Consider the following 22,988-nt stretch of genomic DNA (forward strand, 5'->3'; position numbering starts at 1 on the left):
CCACTATGAATGAATGAAAAATCTAATGGTCAAAAAATGGTGAAAAATGCCTGTTGATCAAATTAATAGAAATGCCTCTGATAAGAGGCAAACTGATACCAACACTAGCATGCTAAGCTGAGAGTCAATGACTGCACTGCCCCCCTATGGTAATCTAACCTATCACAATCGATTTAACCAAAACACTTTAGTAACAGCATCATAGAGGGAAATTAGATCAAACTTAAAAACAGATAATGCTTTTTAGAGGCATCGCATCTTAAGTATATACTGCAGAAATTTACATCTGATAAAAAGAAAGGGACAATAAATCTATTATGTAAAATTAATATATTTAGTTACATGTAGAGTAACTAGAAGAAATTTCTAAAAATTGTACTAAAAGGATTTTTAATATTGGTGCTAATATTCAAAATAAAACATTTATTACTATCTTGTTCTTAAAAGCATTTTTTGACATTAAAATAAACCTCAATTGATATAAAATAAGTTATTTTGTGACATTTTATAATATCTAACAATTACATTAAGCCCTAATTTACCCTAATTTGGTGATAATTAATAAACCATGAAAAATTAATACAATTTAATAACAGCCCTGGCCTGCACACGCACAAGCACTGAAAATTGAAAAGCTATACATACCAAGTATGTCCATTTGGGAATACTTCTCCCACAGTTACAATCTCACAAAACTCATATTTACACTTCAGAAAAACCTGACAATTCAAACAAAATACAATTATCACCTTTTTAAATGTGCAGCTAAGAAACACTGGGTGCGCACTCAAATGACCCTTTCATTTACTAAGAGGGAGGGAGGGAGGGAGGGAGGGCGGTTTCTTTTCTATCCCCATTTTTCTCACTCAAATCAGTTCGCAAAAGAAAAAATATCTGCCTCAAATTTCTCTGATGACTGCAAAACTGCAATCCAAGAAGTCTTGTTATCTTGGGGCTGGCGTTTTCTTTCTTTTTTTTGTTGTAGTGACTCAGTCCTGTGATTATTTTGATTTTCACCGCCTTCTCTGATCCTTCCAGTGACAAATGAAGTGTCTAACCGCTGAGGGGCAGGGCAGATCAGAGCGGTTACGGGGAGACTCTGAGAATACATGGCCATAGCAGACAACAAACGAAAGAGAGGCAGATCAGCAGGATAAAAGGAAACTGAGGAATCATGCCAAAAACAGGCTTGTAACATCACTATGTACACCATGAGTTCTCAACCATAAATTAAAAAATGAGAAATCATTGGTTTGCTTTTTGGAGTCATGAAGCGGAAGAAAAGCTGTGAACTATGATGATAAAACCATTCCAGGTCACACTGTGCATGACCAAGAGATGTGATGGTGAGTGGAGAAGTGCTGTCAAATTTAATGTCTGGTTACATTGATGAATATACAATGTATTAAATAATGAATACACCTGACTTAGTTGATCAAATAAATCAAGCAAACTATGCATGGTAAATTACTGAAAAAGTATTTCTAAATAGGCAAAATACACAATAAAAAAAATAATTAAATCTGCATATGGTCAACAAAAGGAAGAAGATGAAACACTAAAACAATGTAGAGTATCGCATGAGCTTTTGAAAGAAAACACAACCTAAACAGAAACTGAGTAAATAATTATTAATTAAATAAGCAAATGGAACCTAGTCACACAATCAAAGTATATCAAGGCTCACCACTGAATCACCACTGAAAAAGAGAAGAGTTAGGAGAACATCACTAACAACACTTTAGTGTTCCATGTTGTTCAAGCCAGAGGCCCATGATTTCTTGATGAATAATATAAGCCACATGGAGAAGAGGGGGGTTCGTTTCCTGGCCATGTTGCATGCCGAGAGCCCAAGAAATCTATAGGTCGAGTTATGAAGCTAGAGGAAGCTCAGCCAGGAGTGCATGGAAGGTGTTGACTAGAGGCAAACGAGTCAGCCTCACAAGACACAGCAGTCGGCATGATAACCCACTTTTCCCTCTGGCAGTCAGTCTAACGTCTTTATAAGGGCTTTCTCACCAGACCACAGAACCCCCAAAATAACCCTTCTGACCATGGCCAACACTCTGCACATTTACCACTTTTGCTACTAAATAACATACATCCTACAATGTCACAAAAGCACCACATAGTATTTTGTAAACAAAAGCTCTAGAAATAATTTCTCACTTGTGCTGCATACTACCACTGCAATGCAAAAAGTCTTTAGTATTGTCAACTATAAGAATCTACATGAGTAGACTAGAAGACTGGGGTAATTTTAAAGTTGGGTGAATGTAAGCATTTTTCTATGTCCCACTGCACAATGTAATTGTTCAAAAATCTTTATTGCTTGATCAAAAAGACTATGCACCCCATGCCTCTGCAAAACTATTAGGAGTCCTCAGCTATAAAAACCCTGAACCTGAAAGCAAGAACAAAAACAGGGATAAAAAGATGAAAAGAGGAAACACAGGGAAGGGTATAAAAGGAGGAGTAACCCTTGCGTGCGGAGAGGTCTCCATTGAGCAGACATGGGCCATTCTCTCTCTTTCCATGTGGTGTAACTAAATGCCTGCACTCCACATTCACTTAGCTGTCTGAATAGGGTGCGTGGGGATTTATCGCAGCAGCACCAGAGGCTTGAGCACATCTTCCTACAGTCTGCCTCACAGTGGGCTTAACCCATGCATCATGTGTCAATGACAGGTGGTAGCAGAATCCGGAGAACAGGTTTAATTCTCCCTGCTTTATTAGAGTAAATGGGATTTCATTGTGTATGGGATGCCATAAGCACATCGTCAGACAGAACGGATGACAAAAAATGGAAGGCAGCAGGAAAGGCTCGCAAGAACTACACTGGTCAAATAAACATAGCTTTTTTTAAAAGGTAGGAAGGGAAATACAACCCATTTTGGTATTTAAATAGACAAAAATTCCTCAAATAATTTGGACATTACTGGATGCTGAAAATGTTTGATTCTAACCCAAGCATACAGGACAGAAAGTGTTAGGGGATTTACTGCCTGAAAGCAAGTTTACCACTAGTCGTGATTACTCTGTATTTCTGTTGAGTCATACAAGCCTCACAACTGGAATTCATAGATCCAGGACAAGGTCTTTGATAACTATGCCCACGTAAGCCATTAAACTCCACAAAGTTGGTCTAAGCCCAGCAGGTATGAGTCTACATTCCCCCACTCAACACAAGAAGAAGAACAGATCTCATGTCATGACACCATTGGCTCCTGCTGGCCAATAAGATTGTGGCACTGTGTGTTTACTCCCTATGAGATTCTAGGCCTTTAAAGAGGTGCACATGCATATAAATTTACTGAGTGGATACTATGGTCCCAATTAAGTTAGTCCACATCAAGCACACCATGGTGACAGCAGGCGTCCATAAAGACAGTAACTTCCATAATGAAATTAACGAAACAAGTGAAGTAAAAGGGACAGACTAAGTACCTGAAGTTGTGATTAAGCCTGCATCAGAAACTTACATGGAAAGATTATTACTAAAATGGGGAGGGGGTGGGTGGGGTTTCTGAAGTCATGGTTCTTATCCTGCTCATTGGTGCCATCTTGTGAATAGCGTGCAGAGTACCTGACATTGGGGATGGGCTACAGCAAGAACATTAAATTTACATTCATGGCATTTAGCTGACGCTTTTATCCAAAGCGACTTACCAATACTACAGTGTAGAGTTCATATCATCAAAGAGCTTTTATTCTGTGGTGACAGTAATCCATGCCCTATTAAGTGCTGTAAAAAAATAAAAACATTTAAATGTTTTAAATACTTTAATATTTAACGTCCATCTGCTAAATGCATCATTACCACTAGCATATTCATCCATTTATTACTATTTCATTGGCTTACAACATGACCCTCAGAAACTCAGTAAGACCTCATTTATTTCAGATTTTTTTGTTTTAATTTTAAAAAAGTAAACACTCAAATTCAGTAAGAATGGATATTTAAAACTATAATCTTACTGTTACTGCAAAAATTAGATTTTGCTTTCTTCTCTGGTATGCAAATGTAGGTATATTAGGATAATTTAGATTCTGTAATTCTAAATATCTCCATACATCTACTTAACTTATGATAGCTTTACAAGCCAATCAATTTATTTAGAATAAATCAAACCTTACTTACTGAAGTCCTACCAAACTGTCCATGAAGTGTTAAATGAAAAAAAAGTGATCTAAACAATGAACAATAGTTTGCTAAAGTAAAAAAAATAATAATAATAAAAAAAAAAAAACATAAAATGTGCATCACACAAACATGACGAGCCAGGACATAAATTGTTGAGATGCCATGTCAACAACTCTGCACCCTGGATGTTCAACAGCCCAGGCAAAGGCAACAAAAGGAAATGTCAATCCAGCAGGCCTTTCTGGCCTTTGACTTAAATGATGATCTGAAGAACAGATATCTTTAAAAAGTGTTGAAGGCCAGTTTGTCCATCAGTGAGATCATACTGCTCTTAAGATGCCAATACTAAAACTATAGCAAAGTATTTTTCATAGGATGCAATTACATTGCTTTCAAAAATGAGGCCAATGATGCACACTATATAATTTCTTGATAAAGCGTTCACATGGCCCTGCAGCATATGAACTATTAGGTTACTGTGGTCTCACCACAGTTTGGAGTAGTAGTCTCTCAGTCCTATCTCAAGTGGGCGCTGTGTCAGCCCTGGGAACGAAGATAAGGTGACCGATCCTCTTCACTTCAGGATAGAGCAGAGGTTTTGAAAAGAGCAAGCCGATAGGAAGACTCGAGAGCACGGTCTGTCTCAGGGATTAGGTCCTATCGGGGAGGTTTTAATAGCTCACATACAGGTCCCCTTTCAAGGACGGGCATTTTTCTCAACTGCCTATAGTGAGACAAATTTGACATTGGGTAGTCTTTATATATTTCTCTACATATACTGTATAAATCGGTGTTTAAATGTTGTACTTGTGCCTGTCTACTTGTTTTCCGTGTCGGAATTATTTTTTTATATTTCAAATAAATGAATAGAGGAAGCGTTAGCATGATGGACTCATGTTTACCCCCAGTAGTAAGGCCAATGAAGTCAGTGTTGAGGACTACACGATTGCTTAGCCTGGCGATAGACGAGTATCACGTTATAAAATGTTGGATTAAACCGAGAAACAAGCAAATTAATTACCACTGTGTCCTCAGAATTTGACATTATTGAACAATGATTCGTCACCGAAATCGAACGTTAATAACCGTAAAGGGCAAAAGGTTCATGTACTTATGTAGCCAACTTTGCAGTTTAATATACAAGTCGACATAAATTAGATCCGTAGCATTTGATTAAAATGCGGTCTATATTTTACGTGCAATGTTGAGAGGGGTCTCCGCGCTTACCATCGATATCCTTTAAAGAAAAAAAATAATGTAGAAATGCAATTTTTCACCGAGGATATGAAGCCGTAACTTTACTGGTAGTGGTGTATTGCTTGTAGGCCTACAATACTGGTAGATGGTAAGGCGTTCACAAATCATCATCATTGTAGTCAGTGAGATCCAGGCATAACTCAAATATGCCATAGATAACCCTGCGATAACGCAAGCTACATATCGCAAACTACAGCAAGAATCTAAGTATATCCAGATGGGCCCCACCAAATATTTTACAAGACTGCATACTTCTGCGGTAGAACTAGCTTCTTGTCTCTCAACGTAAGGTCACTCTTCACATCGCTGTTTCAAAGACACGTCTAACAACCAAGCCCTTCAGTGACCATTGATATGTCGTTTCCTGCATGGCAGAGCTAAAGATCAGACATTAAAATAACCCATGGCTGTATACCTACCCGTGAAGCTTTTTAACAATTGTGTACTATTAAATATAAATCGCGTAAGCTACAGTATGCTGCCATCTTGTGGATGTACGTCTGCTGGCTGTCATTCATAATAGCTTGCACTTTTGTGAGAAAAATGTTTAGGGTCAAACCAAGGTTCGTTGTACTACGTGGCACAGTAATGCTAAAGCATCGTAGAGGAAAAAAACGCAAAGTCAGCAAATGTTATTAGGACCTGTACTGGTCGCAGATTTAAAAATACACATGTACAAGCTATATAGGATTTAAAGGTTCCTAGAGTTTATGTTACATTTAAATTTCCAATGTTACCTGATTTCCCCAGAAAACCTTGTATCTCACAAAATTGGCATATTCAGGAGGCTCTTCAGCAAGAACACAGGTCCTGGTCTTAAAACATAGCCGTGTATGAGCTCGGGTTCACGCTATAAAAGGCATTTTTACATTTTACTAACATTTTACTACCTGACATTACCTAGCTCCATACTGCCCCATCCTATTTGCCCAACACAGTTTACTCATCAAACTGACACAGCAAAAGTGAGTAGCATGAGCCAGAAAGTTCCCAAAGCTGACTTAACCTGATTTGTTTACATCATATTCTGCCAAAGATTAAAAAAAAAAAAAAAACAGTACACAGGTTACTGTCCAGGCTCTTTAAACCAGCTCCATCTGTTCACAGGACGAAAGCTACGCTAGCAAACCAAGATCAGAAACTGGTCGGGCTTCGACCACATGGCCTTTACGACCTCTTCCTCATCTTGCCCTTCTTGAAGTGGCCACGGCCGAAGCCGGACTTCATGACCTCGCGGAGCCGCTGGTTGTTTCTGCCACGCAGTTTCTTCAGGCTGCCACTCTGCAGGAAGCGCTGCTTGGCCTGGCGCCTGCGCTGCTTCAAAATCTGCTCGTGGTTCTTGAGTTCCGAACGTGCCCGCGGGCCACTCCAGCTTCCGTGCTGGGGGCCGCCTCCTCGCCGGCCCCGCCGACCTGATTAAAAAAGAAAGAAACATTTTTAAAACGTTACACACATTCTAAAATGAGTATTTTAACTAAGTATGTAAATGCAGTGAGGGACACTGTGGACAAAAAGAGACTTGATATAAAATTATCCCAAAATTACCCAAACATCAATTACAGATTCAAAAAACTTATATATATATATATATATATGCGCGCTAATATGTGTAGAAATATGGCTAGATAAATGTAAATTGTCTGATAATAAAACAACCTAACAAAATTTCCCAATTTCTGCTCTTATATTATGGTTTCTATCTGAATAGAAATCATGTCTTCATACCTCCAAATGCATGTCCTCTGCCTCCTCCATTTTCTCCATCTGAATCAGAAACTGCATCATCCACCTTGTATTTCTTCTTCCATTCCTCATAGCTGTGGTAGAGTGAAGGAATAAATCCTAAAGGCACTGTGTTACTCAAACTCATTTGAAAGCTATAGAACTACAAAACAGGAGAAAAAAAAACGCCGAAAGGATACAAGCTCTTCTTCTTCGTCTTCTTTGCACCTACCACTTGTCCACTTTCCGTTTTTATTTTGGTTTTTTGGTCTTCTTTTCCCGTGTCACGGACAAAGCGCTTTTTCTTGCGGTCCCTAGAGAGACAGATGCGACATCATAGGAATGTTTATACTGTTGCTAGTTTACCTCTGCTCTGCTGTGTTCAGGTCTGAAGGTGGCTGTCCCCTCACCATTTCATCATGTTCCTGTTCTGATTCAGCGTACTGCCCTCGTCACCCATCAGATCCAGCATGGCCGAGGAAGCCTGCTGCTCAAATGCGCTCCCTTCTGCTCCAATGCTGAGTCTGTAAACGGAACCACGATTCCAGTGTTCACACCCTACGCACGACTCCCGAGCCAAAACGTACCAGCGCTAAGCATTAGTTCTCAACCAAGTTGATAAGAACAGATGTGAAGTTTATGGTCATACCCCCTCTCTGAATTGAAATCTTTAGGTCTGTAGGGGATGTAAAAGTCCTCATCTTGACCCGACTGCCTGTCTTTCTTGCTCTTAGGCCTGTCCACCTCTGTGTCTTCAGCTTTTTTCCGTCTCTTTCCACCCACCACCTCTGAGAACACCCCCTAGTGGATGCGACAACATAGCTCGGCTTTTACAGTCCAACTACAGCACAAACTTTCGATAAACCTTCAAACATGAAGAGCGAGTAGTCAGAAGTTCGGTCTTCCGTCCAACATCAAAGTCAACCTCAAGAAGGTAATTTGGTCATTCTCTAGATTCACCTGAAGATCTTCCTCCTCTTCCCCTTCGCTGGACTGTGGTTCCACTATGCTACTGGCCTGAAGAGCTGGTGAATTCAGCCCACTGGCAGATTCTGCTAGGAGCTCCTCCCTTGTCCTCTTAAACTTATCCACCGATCGACTGTCCCGAGACCGCTTTGCCCGCATCACCTCTCCCGCACTGGTTTTGTTGCTGGAGTTAATCTCAAATATAGTCTATAGAGAACAGATCAGGTGACAGATGGAAGCTATGTTTATAGCTCCAGAAACTCTTTAAAGTAACAGTGTGTGACATTTATATCAATATGATTGTGGCTTTCCGCCCCGAATGGGTAGACTGACACCAAGGAATCTTCAATGCAATGAGTGAAAATTTAAAATAGAGCATAGATGCATATATCAACATACAGATTTTGACTTGTAAGCCTTGATTGAGTCAACCATCTGCAGTCTCTCCAGCTCCATTTTCTCAAGACCTGATCCTTAAACCACCCCAGAAAACACCACTTTAAGCAGGCAGTTCATAAGAAACAGACCTATACACTTAAGCTGAGAGAGAAGTCATCATACTAACCTAACAACGGGTGAACAGCTAGGGAGAACGGGTCAGAGGTTTTCACTCGTTTGATGGATTCTGGCGAGGGGTTAGGCCGTGACTTCAGATACTGTTTGTAAGCATTCTCCGAAATCCGTTTGAGGTTTTGAAGGTCCAGAGAGTTCTCATGGGCTGTGAGAAGATGTACTTCTTCATCGTCCAAGATGCTTTGTGGAACACGGCCAAATACACAATCATCTAACCCAAAAGAAAAATTAAGAGAGAAAGACCATCAGAACACATATGTACAAATAGAACACAAAGCTCAACTCCTCTCAGATAGACTTCTCAGATTGAGCCATGTGAAAGAATGTTATGAAGGTATAATACCCTGCGGGTGATCAAGGGATGCAAACTTCACAGGTCTCCCAAGGAAGAGATGAAGGTCGTACACATAGGGGACTTCATCCGGGCACACCAAGCTGAAGGCCGTTCCACTCCTGCCAGCGCGGGCCACGCGACCTACACCCCAAAATGAAAAGAGCCTATCAGAACACAACCCAAGCCACATGAGGAGAACATACGAAGGCCTCCACAAAGAAAGTCTGTTATTAGTGCTAAACCACACCAAGATGTTCAAAATACAGCAGCAACACTGCCATAGACCATAGCTGCCCAGAACGTACCGACTCTGTGGAGGAATAGTTTGGCCTTGGAGGGGAAGTTGTAATTGATGACATTGTCCAAGAGTGGGATGTCAATACCACGAGCTGCCACATCAGTTACCAGAAGGACCATTGCTTTGCGGTGGACAAAGCGACCAATGTTGATCTTTCTGGCAGTTTGGTCCAGAGCGCTATAGATGTAGGCACACTCAACTCCTTCTGATGTCAGCAGCTAACACAGACACAATGCAGATGGAGGGTCAGTGTGTAATGAGGGGAGGGGAAACTTATATTAACAGCGATTCATAAATTAAAGACGTACATGAGTTCTTTCTGTTACAGTAGTGAGAAGAAACCACCCTTTTTGAAAGACCAACACCTGGACTGACCCTGATATTTCAAAATAAAAAATTAAAAAAGAAAAAAAAACACATCAAACCAAACCTCATTCAGGTACTCCACATGGTGTTTTGTGGCTACAAACACCACTGTCTGCTCCTGAGGCTTCACCACATTACGAAGGAGATGCATCAGCAGCGCTGGCTTGTTGTCCAGACGTAGATGAAAGAAGGCCAGCTAAAGGGGGAACGATATTGTGTCTAATGAGCGGCATTCTGTTTCCACCTGTCCCACTACAGTGTGAAAAACATTACTGCACTTTGTAAGCTTCCTTTTAAACAAAAAAAAATCTGGTGTTTGTTTCACTTTACCTTTAACTGATTGCTGAGCTTAGTGTCGACATCTAGACGAACCAGCACTGGATCAGCGAGTCCTGTGGGGGCAAGTGCGGAAGAGCTCATGCTGTCGTCATCACAGACCACGTTCAACGTAAACGAGAAGCATGACACGGCCTCTCATGTTTCTGCCGGCTCTGGCGAAGGGGCAGCCTTACCTGCTCTGGCAAACTCCACGAGTAGCTTGGGCAGGGTGGCCGAGAACAGCAGGGTCTGTCGCGCTTCAGGGAGCCGCCTGATGATCTCCTGCAGCTGCTCTGCAAAGCCCATCTCAAACAGCCTGTTAAAGAGCACAAACTGACTCACGCATCCAATTTTAAGACTAGATTACTGCACAACAAAACACACCTGGCTGATCTTTCATTTTAGTCTTAAAAGGGGACAACAAAGGTTACTAACTTGTACTATAAATGCAAACACTTTGTATGAAATATAAAACAATATAAAACGTGGCCTAATCTGTCAAGAAATCGCCACTTGATCGCTTACCTGTCCGCCTCATCAAACACTACATACTCCACATTCTGCATCTTCAAGTTCATTTCCATGACGACGTGCATTAGACGCCCCGGAGTTCCAATGATGCTGGTGACATACAGGCAGCAATCAACATTCAGAAAGTATAAGCTCAATTATGCTATTCACCACATGGCATAGCCACAAAAGATCTAAGATCTTTTCAGTTATGCCGTTCAACAATTGAATAACGATTTTCAATTCAATCCCAGCTTTTGTCTATGTCTGAGAGGATTTAAGAATGCACTTACACATCTGGATTCTCGTGTAGAGCTGCGAACTGATCATCCATGCTGATAAGGAAAAAGTTCAGGTCAGTGCTGGCGCTGACATAAACGGTTTGGGTGTTAAATGAAAGGCTAAACAGAGTACCTGTCTCCACCAAGGATCAGTGCAGTTTTCAATCCAGTAAATTTGCCCAGCTGTGAAATTAAAAAAGCAAACTCCAAATTAATTCCATAGAGAAATTAAATGCTACCTTAACCAAACAAAAAGACATTTTATTTGATTCCTGACGCTGTACACAAACCGATCTACTGACCTCTTTGGTAAACTTCATTGTCTGCAGAGCCAGTTCTCGAGTGGGTGTGAGGATCAGAGCTCTGGCACCAGTTTGTGCCTGAGGAGCCTTCAGCCTTTCAAACATAGGCACCAGGAAAGCAGCTGTCTTTCCACTTCCTGTTCGTGCCATGGCGACAACATCTTTGCCATCCAGAATCACAGGAATAGTCTGTGGAAAATGACAGGATTGTGAGAAACAAGTAACAACAAACAGACTGCAAGAATGATGGACTAAACAGTAACAGGACATACCTTTCTTTGGATAGGTGTTGGTACCTTGTAACCCTTCTTCATTACACCTTTGTAAACGGGGTAACTAAGACCTATACAAAACAAGCATAAGATGACTTTTAACAAGTTGGTGGTAACTCAATGACAAACCTTTAAAATCACCAACATGGTTTCCAAAATCGTGTACCCATTGACTGGAAGCCGCCGGACTTTTTCTTCTTCTTGTTCTGAGCTCTAACCATCTCTCGCGTATCTGGCTCCACGTCCGAGAGGCACTCAGATGAGACGGGGAACTGAGGCAGCTTTTTAAAGTACTGCGGAGGACCGTAAGAAATGTCGGGGTGGCGTACGACGTGGATTAGAAAAGGTTATCGCTAGATACTTTCATTTGCGACATGCCAAGTCTTCCTTGCTATACATGACACAATAGCCCCATCTTTAGCTGTCAACAGCTATATAATTTGTTCCTATAATTGTGCCCCCACAACAAAAACATCGGTAATTTGACCAGCTAGCTAGCTGTTAGTTAGCTAGCTAGCAGGTTAAATAACTAGCAACAAAGTCGATAATAATAAACAAAGTAGAAACAGTCTTGTGTGTTACTTATTTGATCTACTCACTACAGTGTCGTCTTTAATTTCTGCTGCCAGTTTGAAATCGTCTACATCTGAGTCGCCATCAGGCTCTCTGTGTCCCGTGTGCTTCTTCTTTTTCGTCAGCTTTTTCTTTCGTTGTGCCATTGTTTCCTGCGCTAACAAACAAAATCCTGTATTTATCTCCAAGTCAGACCGCTAGAGTGATCGGGAGGAAATTACAACACGAAGTAATTTAAAATAAGTTACTCAGAGACATGAATCAACACACGACCAAAACATATGGATACGACATTTTGGAACACGTGTGGCTGGGTTTGTCGAGGTCGGCGCACAATATGACGTATTACTATTGAGGGACAGTACAGTAAATGGCCCCAGGGTGGCAGCACTTGCTGAAATTTACGTCAAACATCCTAGAATGGGCCTGTGGTAGCACAGAATGTAATCAGTTAATGAGGAGTTTGATTTGCTTGGTTTTTCTGTCAGAAATGTCCCATATTGATCTTTGTTAAGATACAGTTGTAGAAATCTTTTCCTGATTATTCAAGGCCTACATTGAAGTAGGGAAGCCCTGTAAAGAAGATGTTCAGTTAACACTGAGTTTAGTGATGCCTGTGTGAGTGAGGTCTTCCACTCTGCTTAATCCAAATCCAGAATTGCATTTTTGCTCTTGCTTTGAAAAAGCAAAAAATACAACACCACCCTCTAATCTTTTAGGATATCTGCTGACAGACGTGTAGGTTCCATAGGCACACTTGTTCTAAAAGCTTGACAGGCCTCCTAATTTGGATTGCTAACATAGAATTGAACAGTAGCTGTCCTGGGGAGGGTTTTAGCAAAGGGTCAGTCAAGGGACTGCAGAGATCACACTGACACAATAAGGGAAAATTGCAACAACAAACAAACATGTAGACCTAGCTCCTGCACACAATAACCTTCTTTTGTAATTCATGTAAAGGGAATCAAATCTTAGAAAATATAGTACACTACTTTAGATATTTTGCTCTATGCCTCTCTTATCCACAAACACCAGGTTAATAAAAATAAGATACTAGCTACTATCCAAAATAAAGTAACTAGTACTCACTTTTGGATTCCAGCCTGACAACATCTGTAAGTGAGGCAGCAGATGTTTATGGTTCTTCCTGGCATCAGCATATTCTCTATAGCCTCTCAAGTTCCATTTTGACAGCTACAGATCCGAGCCACCTAATATTGCCAATTTTCAAATAGTGAAAGGTTAGAGCAGATTAACATTTCGTGATATTTTGATATGTGACCATGTAGACTAATTTATATACACTGCTACTACAGAAAATAAACCATTCCTTTAGTTTTATTTAATAGGCAACAAGGATACTTAAATTCTTTACTTTCTCACTACAAATCATGGCAGTGTTGCCCTTTTATACTTATATTCAATCATTTATATTTACTATTGCTTTTCATTTATGTTTCTTTCAAAATGTACTTAATGATTATTTTTGACTTCTGATTTACATGTGGTCCAATAAGTCAACTAAGCTTTATGTACTTCATTTAATTGGATTCACACTGAAAGGCAAGTTGTTCTTGTTCTGACCAACTGCTGCTCTTATTGGTTTGAGCTACATATAATGTAAGTGGCTGTTATACATCTTCTAGCTACACGCAACATGGCCACGGTCAATTGTCCTCTCTCTCAATAAGTCCAATATAGAGCTTGTCTTTTAATGGTTGATTTAATTTTGACATTCAATCTTTTTTCCCCACTATCTGGTTCTTTGACTAAATGATATGAGCAGTCTATGTAATCTATTTTTTTCAATTGCTATGACTAGGAACTATGTCAGGAGTCTGGCAAAGTACTACAATGCAATGCATAATTGGATGCACCCAGCAACAGTGATCCAGTTGTCAGAAACTGACCATAGATAAAGGGATAGAGGATGGCTCAAACAAATTGTGCATGTTATCAGATATGTCGTAACCTCTAACTGTAATCCTACATGGTGTTTGTGAAAAGGTGACTGTTGATGTAAGCTTTGAGCCCATATCCTGTCACATGATTCAGTCCTACCTTCCTGGCAGACAGCCAAATGCATAATATCATAAAATCAACAGGAATTTAATGGAATCCACAATGCCATGAATCCTAAGAAGATTCCTTGGACCTCTGGAAGAAAAACAAACCCACAATCTCATAGATCCCAGATCCACTACTATACATCACAGTGGGGATTAGATTATGTTCTGCTCTGAGTTTCATCTCACTACAGAACCTAATTTCAATGCTCCACTGTCTTTTAGATTCCTACCAATTATGGGGTTTTATGGTACGGGAAGCTTTCTTTGACAAGAACTTCTAATATTTTGTTAGAATGGAGATGGCATCGAACTATACTTTTGAGACATGGTGTCCTCAGGATGCAAACAGTTTCTACACACTTAAAGAAAGTTTAGAATAAAATCCACCTCCCCATAGTGCATTTGAGTAAATACACTCAAGTCCTTTTCCAAGCAGGTTTAGCATCACTCTAGTTCTTGTAAAGGGATTTTAAGGTTTTAAATAGCCTTTGCCTGATTAATGGAGGTCAGCAACATTTTGGCTCATTTATTGTGCGTTTTCTATATTGATGAATGAGCAGCGGCATCTGCAGATTATAACTCCGACCCATTTAACTGTCCCAAGTGATCATTTTAATTCCTTTAGGAGAGGTACACTTGCCCACCTGGCAATCAGTCATTCCAAATTTGACTGAGGGAAATACAAATGAGAACAGGCTGATATTTGAGACCATAAATCACAGAATGTACAATCTAATCAATCCCTAGACCTCTAGCCCTCTGCAAATATTCTCATAGCCTTCCGATGCTAGTGCCGAAGTTGAGGATTTATAGTACTGACATGGTTAAGTAACATGACAGATGTTTTCATCCATGAGGAGAAGGAAAACTACATGGGTCACTGACAGTTTGTATATAGAATTTTTCCCCTTGTAATATTCTTGTTGCCTTTAATGACTTAATGTTTGAAATGGAGTATACTGTTATGGTCTTGTCATGTTATGAATGTTTTAACTAAAGACCTCTTTTTTTAAGTTAACATTTCAGGCTTTACCCAAAGATCAAAACAGAAAAACCTCCAGCCAAGGTCTGTGTGACTGTCGTACTTGGTCATGTTTTGCATTGCTAGTGATGGCTTGCACTGGAGTGGGAGGATCTAGTTCACAGCCAGGCTTCCCGCTCTAAAAACTTATAGCTTTAGTATAGACGTCTCATCAGATGATGTGCTTCACTGATGACTGGTTGTTGATACTGCATGATGTTTGATAAGGATGTAGTCATTTCAATTCCATATCTATATTAACATATAACTCTCAAGATACGTGTAGCTTTGCTTACAACTTTGCATTTAAAAGTCATCAGAGGGCCAGCTTTCTTGGAAGCAGATTAAGATCTGGGAATACTTTGGATTCAAATTGCATCACATTTAAATAGGGAAATCTGGCACTGCAGTATCGCCAAAATATTGTGAAAAGCAAAATTAATACTTAGACTCATAATTTCAATCTTCTGCCACTGTGATTTTTTTGCCACTTCTATTTGTCAAATGTACCATGAACAGTTTAATATCCTTACCTGTTTCCATTAGAGCATCGCTAGTTGTTAGCTGTCAGTGCATAAGGTTATTCTACTATTTCTGTAACAATCATTTCAATGTCCATGTTGGTGCATGTCTAAATTAAAAGATGGCTATAGAGATCTCTCTCTCTTTTGTAAAACTGAGACATTATCCACCGTTACTCTACATATTCTATCTGTAAAATGCCGCTACAGCTATCATATTTCTCCATTGTTAATCTCCCTCCAAGTGCCAACATTAAAGTTATAGTATTAGTGCATGTGACAAAAGTCGAGGGGGAAAACTGCTTCTAGAATATTCCAGAAGGGATGGATGGGATTTTGGCCATGACTAAACTAGTAGTGATTTAGTAAGGCAAACCAAATGCACATGGAATTGTACGATGTGTTACCCATCCAACATTAACATTTCAGCTTTTTTACTTTTTGGTAAGAACCCAAATTAACTTCATAATGTCCAGATATGGGGGAACTAGAACAGAAGCTGGGCCTACAAGCCTTGGAGCCCTTTTCACATTTATGATCATTATTTACACAGTTCATAAGGATTTCACTAGGCCTATGCTCTGCTCTATAACTATACACTCTACCACTGTCACTCTTCTGCCGGGGACTTATAGGGGGCTTTTTAAGAGCTATTGTGTGACATTAGATAAGTAGCAAGCTATTGCTGAAAGGCATGCTGTCATCCAAGACCCACAGCTCATTCGTTTTCACCCCGTTTTCACACTTCAGAAGCTGTGCAGATACCCTTGCTTGAGAAACAGGCTAGCCCACAGCACAGTTTTGTGAACATTGCTCATTGTCAATATAGACAAACACAGAACACTATAAAATTAAGCACATAAAATTTTATTGACTTGAATATGTAGTTTCTTCTCCTTTTTCTGACACCTGGATTTTAGTTTTGGTTGTTTACCTTGCATCTCACTTGAACATAGTGGTAAATTGTTTCTTGCTAGTGAGACGGGAACATACTGTCAGTATAATAGCTTCTGTGAAAGAAAACATGCCATTTTCACACAGCTCAGCTGTGAATGGAATATAGATAAAGGTTTCAAAAGCCCTCAGCTCAACTCCAAGTGCACCTCACCACTTTCCCTTCACCATCAGAAGTACACTAAACGTACAACGCTATAGACACGGGAAACCAGAGGAAGTTTCACTGCTGTAAAGTCAGCAGTGACTATCTTACTTTAAAAGAAATTAAGCCGTCCTGATTGAAATGTCACTATCCCTGTAAATATATATTTCCTTATGCGAGAGAATTTGAGAATCATCTATCAACCGCGGCCATATGTTGCTTTGGGTGCAGAAGGGACGGGGGCTTATAACAAAGCCTGACTTATCCGCAGCATTAAAGACTCTAAGAAAGGATTTAACCTTAATTCTTGATTAGAATGTCTCTACTAAGCGAAAGCAGGGCTAGTCCCTACAGATAGAACCTGCTCGGTGGGAGTAATAACCTTCGCACTCGACTTCAAGCTCGCCACATTTTGAACACCGTTGGGCACTAATACAGTGTGGTAGAGCTAGTATATTATTAGCGACCATGAATTATCCGAAAGATCGTCCCATTCCTTATCTTAATTGAAGCAGAGACTCTTGGATTTAATTTCCTTCGTGTGAATAAGCTGTTTAATTGTTTGAAGTCTTCTTGCCGGGGACAAGGCAGGAAAAGATAAGAAACCTGGGGCAGTGACCTATTTCGGTTAGACATATGAGCGTCTTCCAGCAGACTGTTCCTCGCAAAACGTGACCAGACAGCCAGAGTGGAAAAATCGTTTCTTTCGCGAGCTCACTGATGCGTTTCCCGCCCCCTGCTGCTTGCGAGCACCCCGCCTGTGCCTCGCGCTCAGAGTGCGCGCCTTCTCCGGGTTTAACCGGCTTCTGTCTATAAGCGCGCGCTCAATGGACCTCTAGTCTGAGAAGAACTCGGATGCAAACGCGCAGTAAATATCCAGCCCTGACGGACGGGACCTCACCAGAGCTGCATCCATGACTTGGCTGCTGTACGGAGTTGGATTAACTTTGGCATCAGCGTTCTTTACAACACAGGGTGAGTGAGTAATAAAAAAAAAGTTGTTGTTGGTGGTGTGTGTGTGTGTGTGTGTGTGTGTGTGTGTGTGAGAGAGAGAGAGAGAGAGAGAGAGAGAGAGAGAGAGAGAGAGAGAGAGAGAGAGAGAGAGAGAGAGAGAGAGAGTGTGTGTGAGAGAGAGAGGGTTGGTTGTGGTAGGGATTATGCTGTTAAAGGAAAAAAAAAAAAAGACCTGAACCATACTGGCCGTTGGGGAGAGTAGATTGGCGAGAGTAGATTACATTCCTGTGGTTGAAAGTTATTTTCTTTGCTGTAAACAATATTTATGAAAGACACAGTAAGACAGTCAGCCTTAAGGTTGGGCATTTGGAAAAAAAGTGTAAGATACTGTGAGTTAGTTCAACAGAAAAACGGTGTTTTAGACCTTAAAAATAGCACCAGAGTTACAGTGGAATGAGTGAAGCTACATATGAGCAATTTAAATAAATAGAATAGTGTGCACATCGCTAGTCCAAATAACAACTCTTTCATACACACCCATTCTATACTGAATTAACCCTAGACATTCCCATTATGAGAAATGCTTTCTTTATGGAAGGATAGACCAATGCAAGCTTAACATTAGCTTGTGTTTTACTTATGCTAAAATGGAAACCTATTAATCATATAAAATGTTGCTAAAGTTGTCCATCCATGTGAGTTATTGGAAAACGAAATGAGATCTCATTCATTTTTCCATATATCAGACGCATAGATCATCCACAGATGAATAACAGCCTGAGCTGAAAGCAGAGCTATTTCTACTGTGGTGCTATTCAGTAGCAATAAAACTATCATATTGAAAATGGGTCCAAAGCATTAACTGTTGTGTTATCAAATGATATTGCTCAGTGCAAAAAAAATATAAAAGAGCAAACTGAAGTAGGTAACGCCCTACAAAAAGATAGTACAATAGGATCAAGGAGGCCACTTTGCTACCTGGTTCCTGGAGCCGTTATAAACTGATTTCACCCCCCACCCCAAACATAATCACACCCACAAGTGCGATTTCTATAAGAGCATTTCTGAAACCTGGCTGAGAGCCTGTTGGCTGACTAACATTGCGATGGGAGAGTGATTGAGTATTGTAGCAGAGAGCTCCAGTGGGGCATGTAAATGGTATGGTTTGACTGGTACGCAACAAGAATGTCCCAGTGTTTTCCTCAAAAGACTCAGCAGGTGTGGAGGGAGACTCTTCTACACTGACAGTGTCCTTTCACACAAAGTAATATAGTAAGCCGCCAGACACTTGGCATAGTAAAATGGGCCATGGAATCCTGTTTTGTGTTATGAAGGATACTTAGTTTCCACATGGAAAAGAGGTCTTCAGATCATGCATGCAAAACAATCAAACAAATTTTGTCTTCTGCATTAGTACGTTTAATATGGACATCCAACATTTGCTTAGAAAAGTGAAAGGTTTATCATTTTTATTTTTTGTTTCTTATATTTTGTTTCTTTGACTCATTTTCTGTAAATAATTCCCTCTGTTTTAATAAGTATCTTCAAGGTGTCAGTGATAGATGTAGAACCACATTTTAGGAAAGTAAAAATGTTAGTGCTAACTGCATTCATTTTCTAAAAAAATAGCAAAAGGCTAATTTCATGGTTATATAAATGCCTTATTTTAGTAATTCATTTATGATTACACTTTTGGAGAGAAACGAGACTAGATGTGAGAAACTCAATTACTTTTTCAAGATGGTAGTATGGTAGTAGACCATTAATTTGTTGTTACCAAATCAAACACACTGATTGTCTTTCAGTCTCATTACACTGAATTATGGACTTTGTTAAATCTGTGCAGAAGTTTCAGTATATGTTGACCTGGGATATTTCTAAAATAAGGACCTTGGTATGAGAAGCTTCTCTTGCATAACAATGTAGACATGGACTTCTCAATATTAAAAAAAAAAAAAAAAAATCAGTATTTTTAAACATCTTTAAACATTAGCTTTTGTGTACAAAAACACTGCATGAAGCAAAAACATTCCCATTCACCTGCATTCTCCAAAGCAGAATCCACATAGGGTTTAAAATGTCAGTACAGTTGTGCAAGAAAATTACCTCTTAAAAGTCTACTTTCTTTCAAGTCCAAGGACTGCAGTGCTATGGCTGTAATGTCATCCATGGACAGAGGTACGTGGATGTGGGCTGCGCCAACCCAGAGGTCATCACCTGCACTCATTCGCACAAAGGCTTTAAACATCGCTTTTGCATCAAGACAGAGAGCAGTGAGTAGCCTATATGATTTATAATAATATTGGTCTGTGGAAAGAAGTCGTCTGGACAGAAATATGATGGAATTTCAATTTCAAAGAGCAGTAAAAGGATTTACCAAATTGTATTTTCCAGGGTTTCCTGGCAGTTCCACTAACTGTTTCACCATGCTGAAAAATCCAGGAAAATCCTTTTTTCTTTGTCATTTTTATATGAGGTGCTGGAGTGATCTGCTTTTATTGCAAATGCTTAATCTTCACTTTCAGTCCTAGTGTCAACCACACTCGAAGGACCGTATATACATTATAAACAAAGTTAAGACAGACATACATCTTCTAATCATAGATACTATACATATTTATAATATGATTGCTGTTATACAAAGTTCATTTTACAAAGATGTATATCAAAAGCAAAGTATATTCATGAATAACAATCACTACAGAGAAAAGGCATTTACAATAAGATGTAGGAGAGAACTCACCTCTATTAGAAACAAATAGACATGCATTTATACAATCACCTCAGTTTGCCATTATAACATTAAATGCATAAAAATTACACCACATATATACCCAGTCCTGTTAAATGTTCTGCATGGAATAGATTCTAGCTTTCAAAAGACCTTCATAGTCAATAATGAATCATGCTGATATCTACCTTAGACACCACGTCAATCTTGCAGACCTTTGAAGAGTGGGGCATGTTTGGCAAATGGCTGAGGAAGCACTGCTTTCACCCAGCTCAGGGAAATAATGGGTTCACTGAATGCTGATGACAGGCTGCCAGTAAACGCGGGGACCGATGTTTTGGACAAGGCCCAACCAGCCGCATCAGTAGGCCTTTGAGCATAGTCTTTTTAGGTTTGATTTGGACCTGCACACTGTTTTAATCCCACCAAAGGAGCACTTCAGTCCTTCAGAAGGGGAGTTGGGTAACATGCGCAGCGCTCTCAATTACGATGAAGTGCAGAATTTCTGTCCTGCTTCTTGAATGCCAACAGCACAGCCTATAAATAACCTGTAAAGATGGATCTAAAAGCTATTACTAATAGCCTACATTTTCTAGCAAAAATCAGTCTTAACAATAATGGAAAGAAATCAGAACTGAAACAGGATGATGGAAATTTTAAACTCCCTTTATTTTTTTCTTTGCTTAGCTTAAGAATTTTGGCAAGCCTTTAACTTAACTGTAAACATCCAGTTTCCCAGGGAGAAGTCCCTGTGCCCTTTAATATTTTTAAATAAAGGATGTAATATTCTTTAATATTCTTCCATGTATATGATGACTGACAAAGCTAAAGTCGGTCACAACTATTAAGCACAATTTTACTTATGGGACTGAACTGAACTGAGACCAAATGGCTAGAATGCCACACTAACAGCATCCCAGATCATCTTACAATCAGGCCAGTGTGTCAAAAGCAGGAGGTGAAACAGGTTTCTTATTTAAATGAAGCTTATGATTGTAAATGTCATGGTAGTTGTTCATTGTTTCCTTGCTGTATGAGTCTTTAGCTTTCAGGGTAATTAACCATCATTGTAGAAACAGATGATGGCTATTATTCAGTTATTCAGCTTCATTATTATTCAGAGACTTCCATATGCCTTCCACTTAGCTTTAATGCACTTCCAACAGGATCCACCTAAAGATATTCCGGGTGCAAGTCTGTCACTTATGAAATCTTAAATCTCATCCACCAACACTCAAGAGATCAAAGTTACTGCATGTGTCACTGAGATTGCATCACTGTCTAAATGAACAACCACAATAAACATCCATTTTGATAGTTGTATTTTGTCTGTGTTAACAAGTACAATACATAAAAGTAGTTTGAGTATGTCTGAGTAAACGTTAGAAAAAGAAGAGATCTGAATTCAATCCTAAAGGCAGCTATACTCTGGGCTCCATCCTCTAGTGCAAATGCATTCAGTTTTGAACTTCACATCCAACTCCTGCCATAGAGCTTATAATGATTAGGAAATAATGTTAGCATAACTGATTGTCCACATTGTTATCTCTCCTGACTCTGAAGTAAAGGGAAGGTGGAAAGTCTAGCACCCAGAGCTCCAGAGCTTTGATTCAGATTTTATAAATTAACTACAAAATTCAGAATTGGCTTTTAGAGGTCTGGAGTTCATTAAAGAATTATGCTATAATCACTATTCTATCACTATAATCTTTCTACCTTTACTCGTTCTCCTCAGCGGCTTTGGGAATCGTCCTGACCAGTGGTTGCGCTACCTCCCGCCACTGTCAGCAGCAGGAGCTGCCTGGCGTGAGCATTCACTGCTGTGATTCGGACTTGTGTAACAGTGCCCCCTGCTGGCACCAAAACACACCGCATTATGTCTGCTTGCTGGTCAGCCTCCTGGCGTTGTGGGTGCAGCTGTGAGGAAGGAAGTCCCCTGAGCATGACAGGACTCTGTTCAGGATTATTCTCTGGAAACAATGCCAGTGACAGTGCAGTGGGGAAAATCTGTTGTGTTTTGTCCTTTTATGTTTTTGTTGTTTAAGCGGTTTTAAATTATGGATAGTATATCATAATTATGTTCCCACTGCTAAGTCAGGAAAAAGGAACTGAAGTAAAAAGGCATCAGGCTGGGCACTTTTTCACCCATAATGTTTGTAGGATTTATAACTATGCTTGGCACTATTCACAAGAAATGTATGAAAATAAGTTTACCTTTTTAAAACTACTTGCATTTTCACACGGTGATAGACATTCAGATCAGATATAATTTCTTGAAAACAACTTAGTCTATGGGTTTCTGTTGCATTAAATGGAGAGGGGGTGTAAACCTCAGCATCCAGGGAAAGAGTTGTGTTCTGTTGATAAATTATTGTGCTTTTTTCCAATAATAATTAAGTTCCAGTCACTGTAATCATTATGTATTTGTCACTGAATTTTTAAACTATATTTATGTGTTTATTACTGAAGATAAGTGCAGTTGTTTTAGAAGCACATGAATAAAGTATGTTTCTAAATCCATATGATAACTTGTTATATTTGTCATTTGTACAGACAAATCTATTTTCATGTAGTCAATTAACATATATTCTTCCAGCCAGTGACTATGAGCTGACCCATGTACTGCATGAACATAACTGTTTTGGACTGTAGCTACTTTAAACCATATTAAAGAAAT

The 22,988-nt window shown here is 39.6% G+C and overlaps 2 protein-coding genes across 2 annotated transcripts; one reads left to right on the plus strand and one right to left on the minus strand.

The window, feature by feature from the left end:
• Positions 1-6,031: 6,031 nt before the first annotated feature.
• On the minus strand, positions 6,032-12,239 carry ddx54 (DEAD (Asp-Glu-Ala-Asp) box polypeptide 54). Its single transcript, XM_027020587.3, has 20 exons — positions 11,943-12,239; positions 11,510-11,636; positions 11,344-11,414; positions 11,072-11,260; positions 10,903-10,952; positions 10,782-10,823; positions 10,504-10,599; positions 10,173-10,294; positions 9,991-10,052; positions 9,725-9,856; positions 9,302-9,512; positions 9,006-9,137; positions 8,655-8,873; positions 8,489-8,562; positions 8,084-8,296; positions 7,773-7,924; positions 7,534-7,647; positions 7,324-7,437; positions 7,127-7,218; positions 6,032-6,813 (listed from the first exon to the last, which is right to left on the minus strand). Exons 1-20 carry the CDS (start codon positions 12,060-12,062, stop codon positions 6,569-6,571), a joined length of 2,577 nt encoding a protein of 858 aa, XP_026876388.2. The 5' UTR covers positions 12,063-12,239; the 3' UTR covers positions 6,032-6,568.
• Positions 12,240-17,028: 4,789 nt separating this feature from the next.
• LOC145659022 (uncharacterized) lies at positions 17,029-22,983 on the plus strand. Its single transcript, XM_081719679.1, has 3 exons — positions 17,029-17,601; positions 19,713-19,853; positions 22,047-22,983. The coding sequence occupies exons 1-3, from the start codon at positions 17,541-17,543 to the stop codon at positions 22,232-22,234; spliced, it is 390 nt and encodes a 129-aa protein (XP_081575805.1). The 5' UTR covers positions 17,029-17,540; the 3' UTR covers positions 22,235-22,983.
• The last annotated feature ends 5 nt before the right edge of the window (positions 22,984-22,988 follow it).

This window comes from Electrophorus electricus, chromosome 8 (genome assembly GCF_041902795.1).
Source record: "Electrophorus electricus isolate QZ-2024a chromosome 8, ASM4190279v1, whole genome shotgun sequence".
NCBI lineage: Eukaryota > Metazoa > Chordata > Actinopteri > Gymnotiformes > Gymnotidae > Electrophorus > Electrophorus electricus.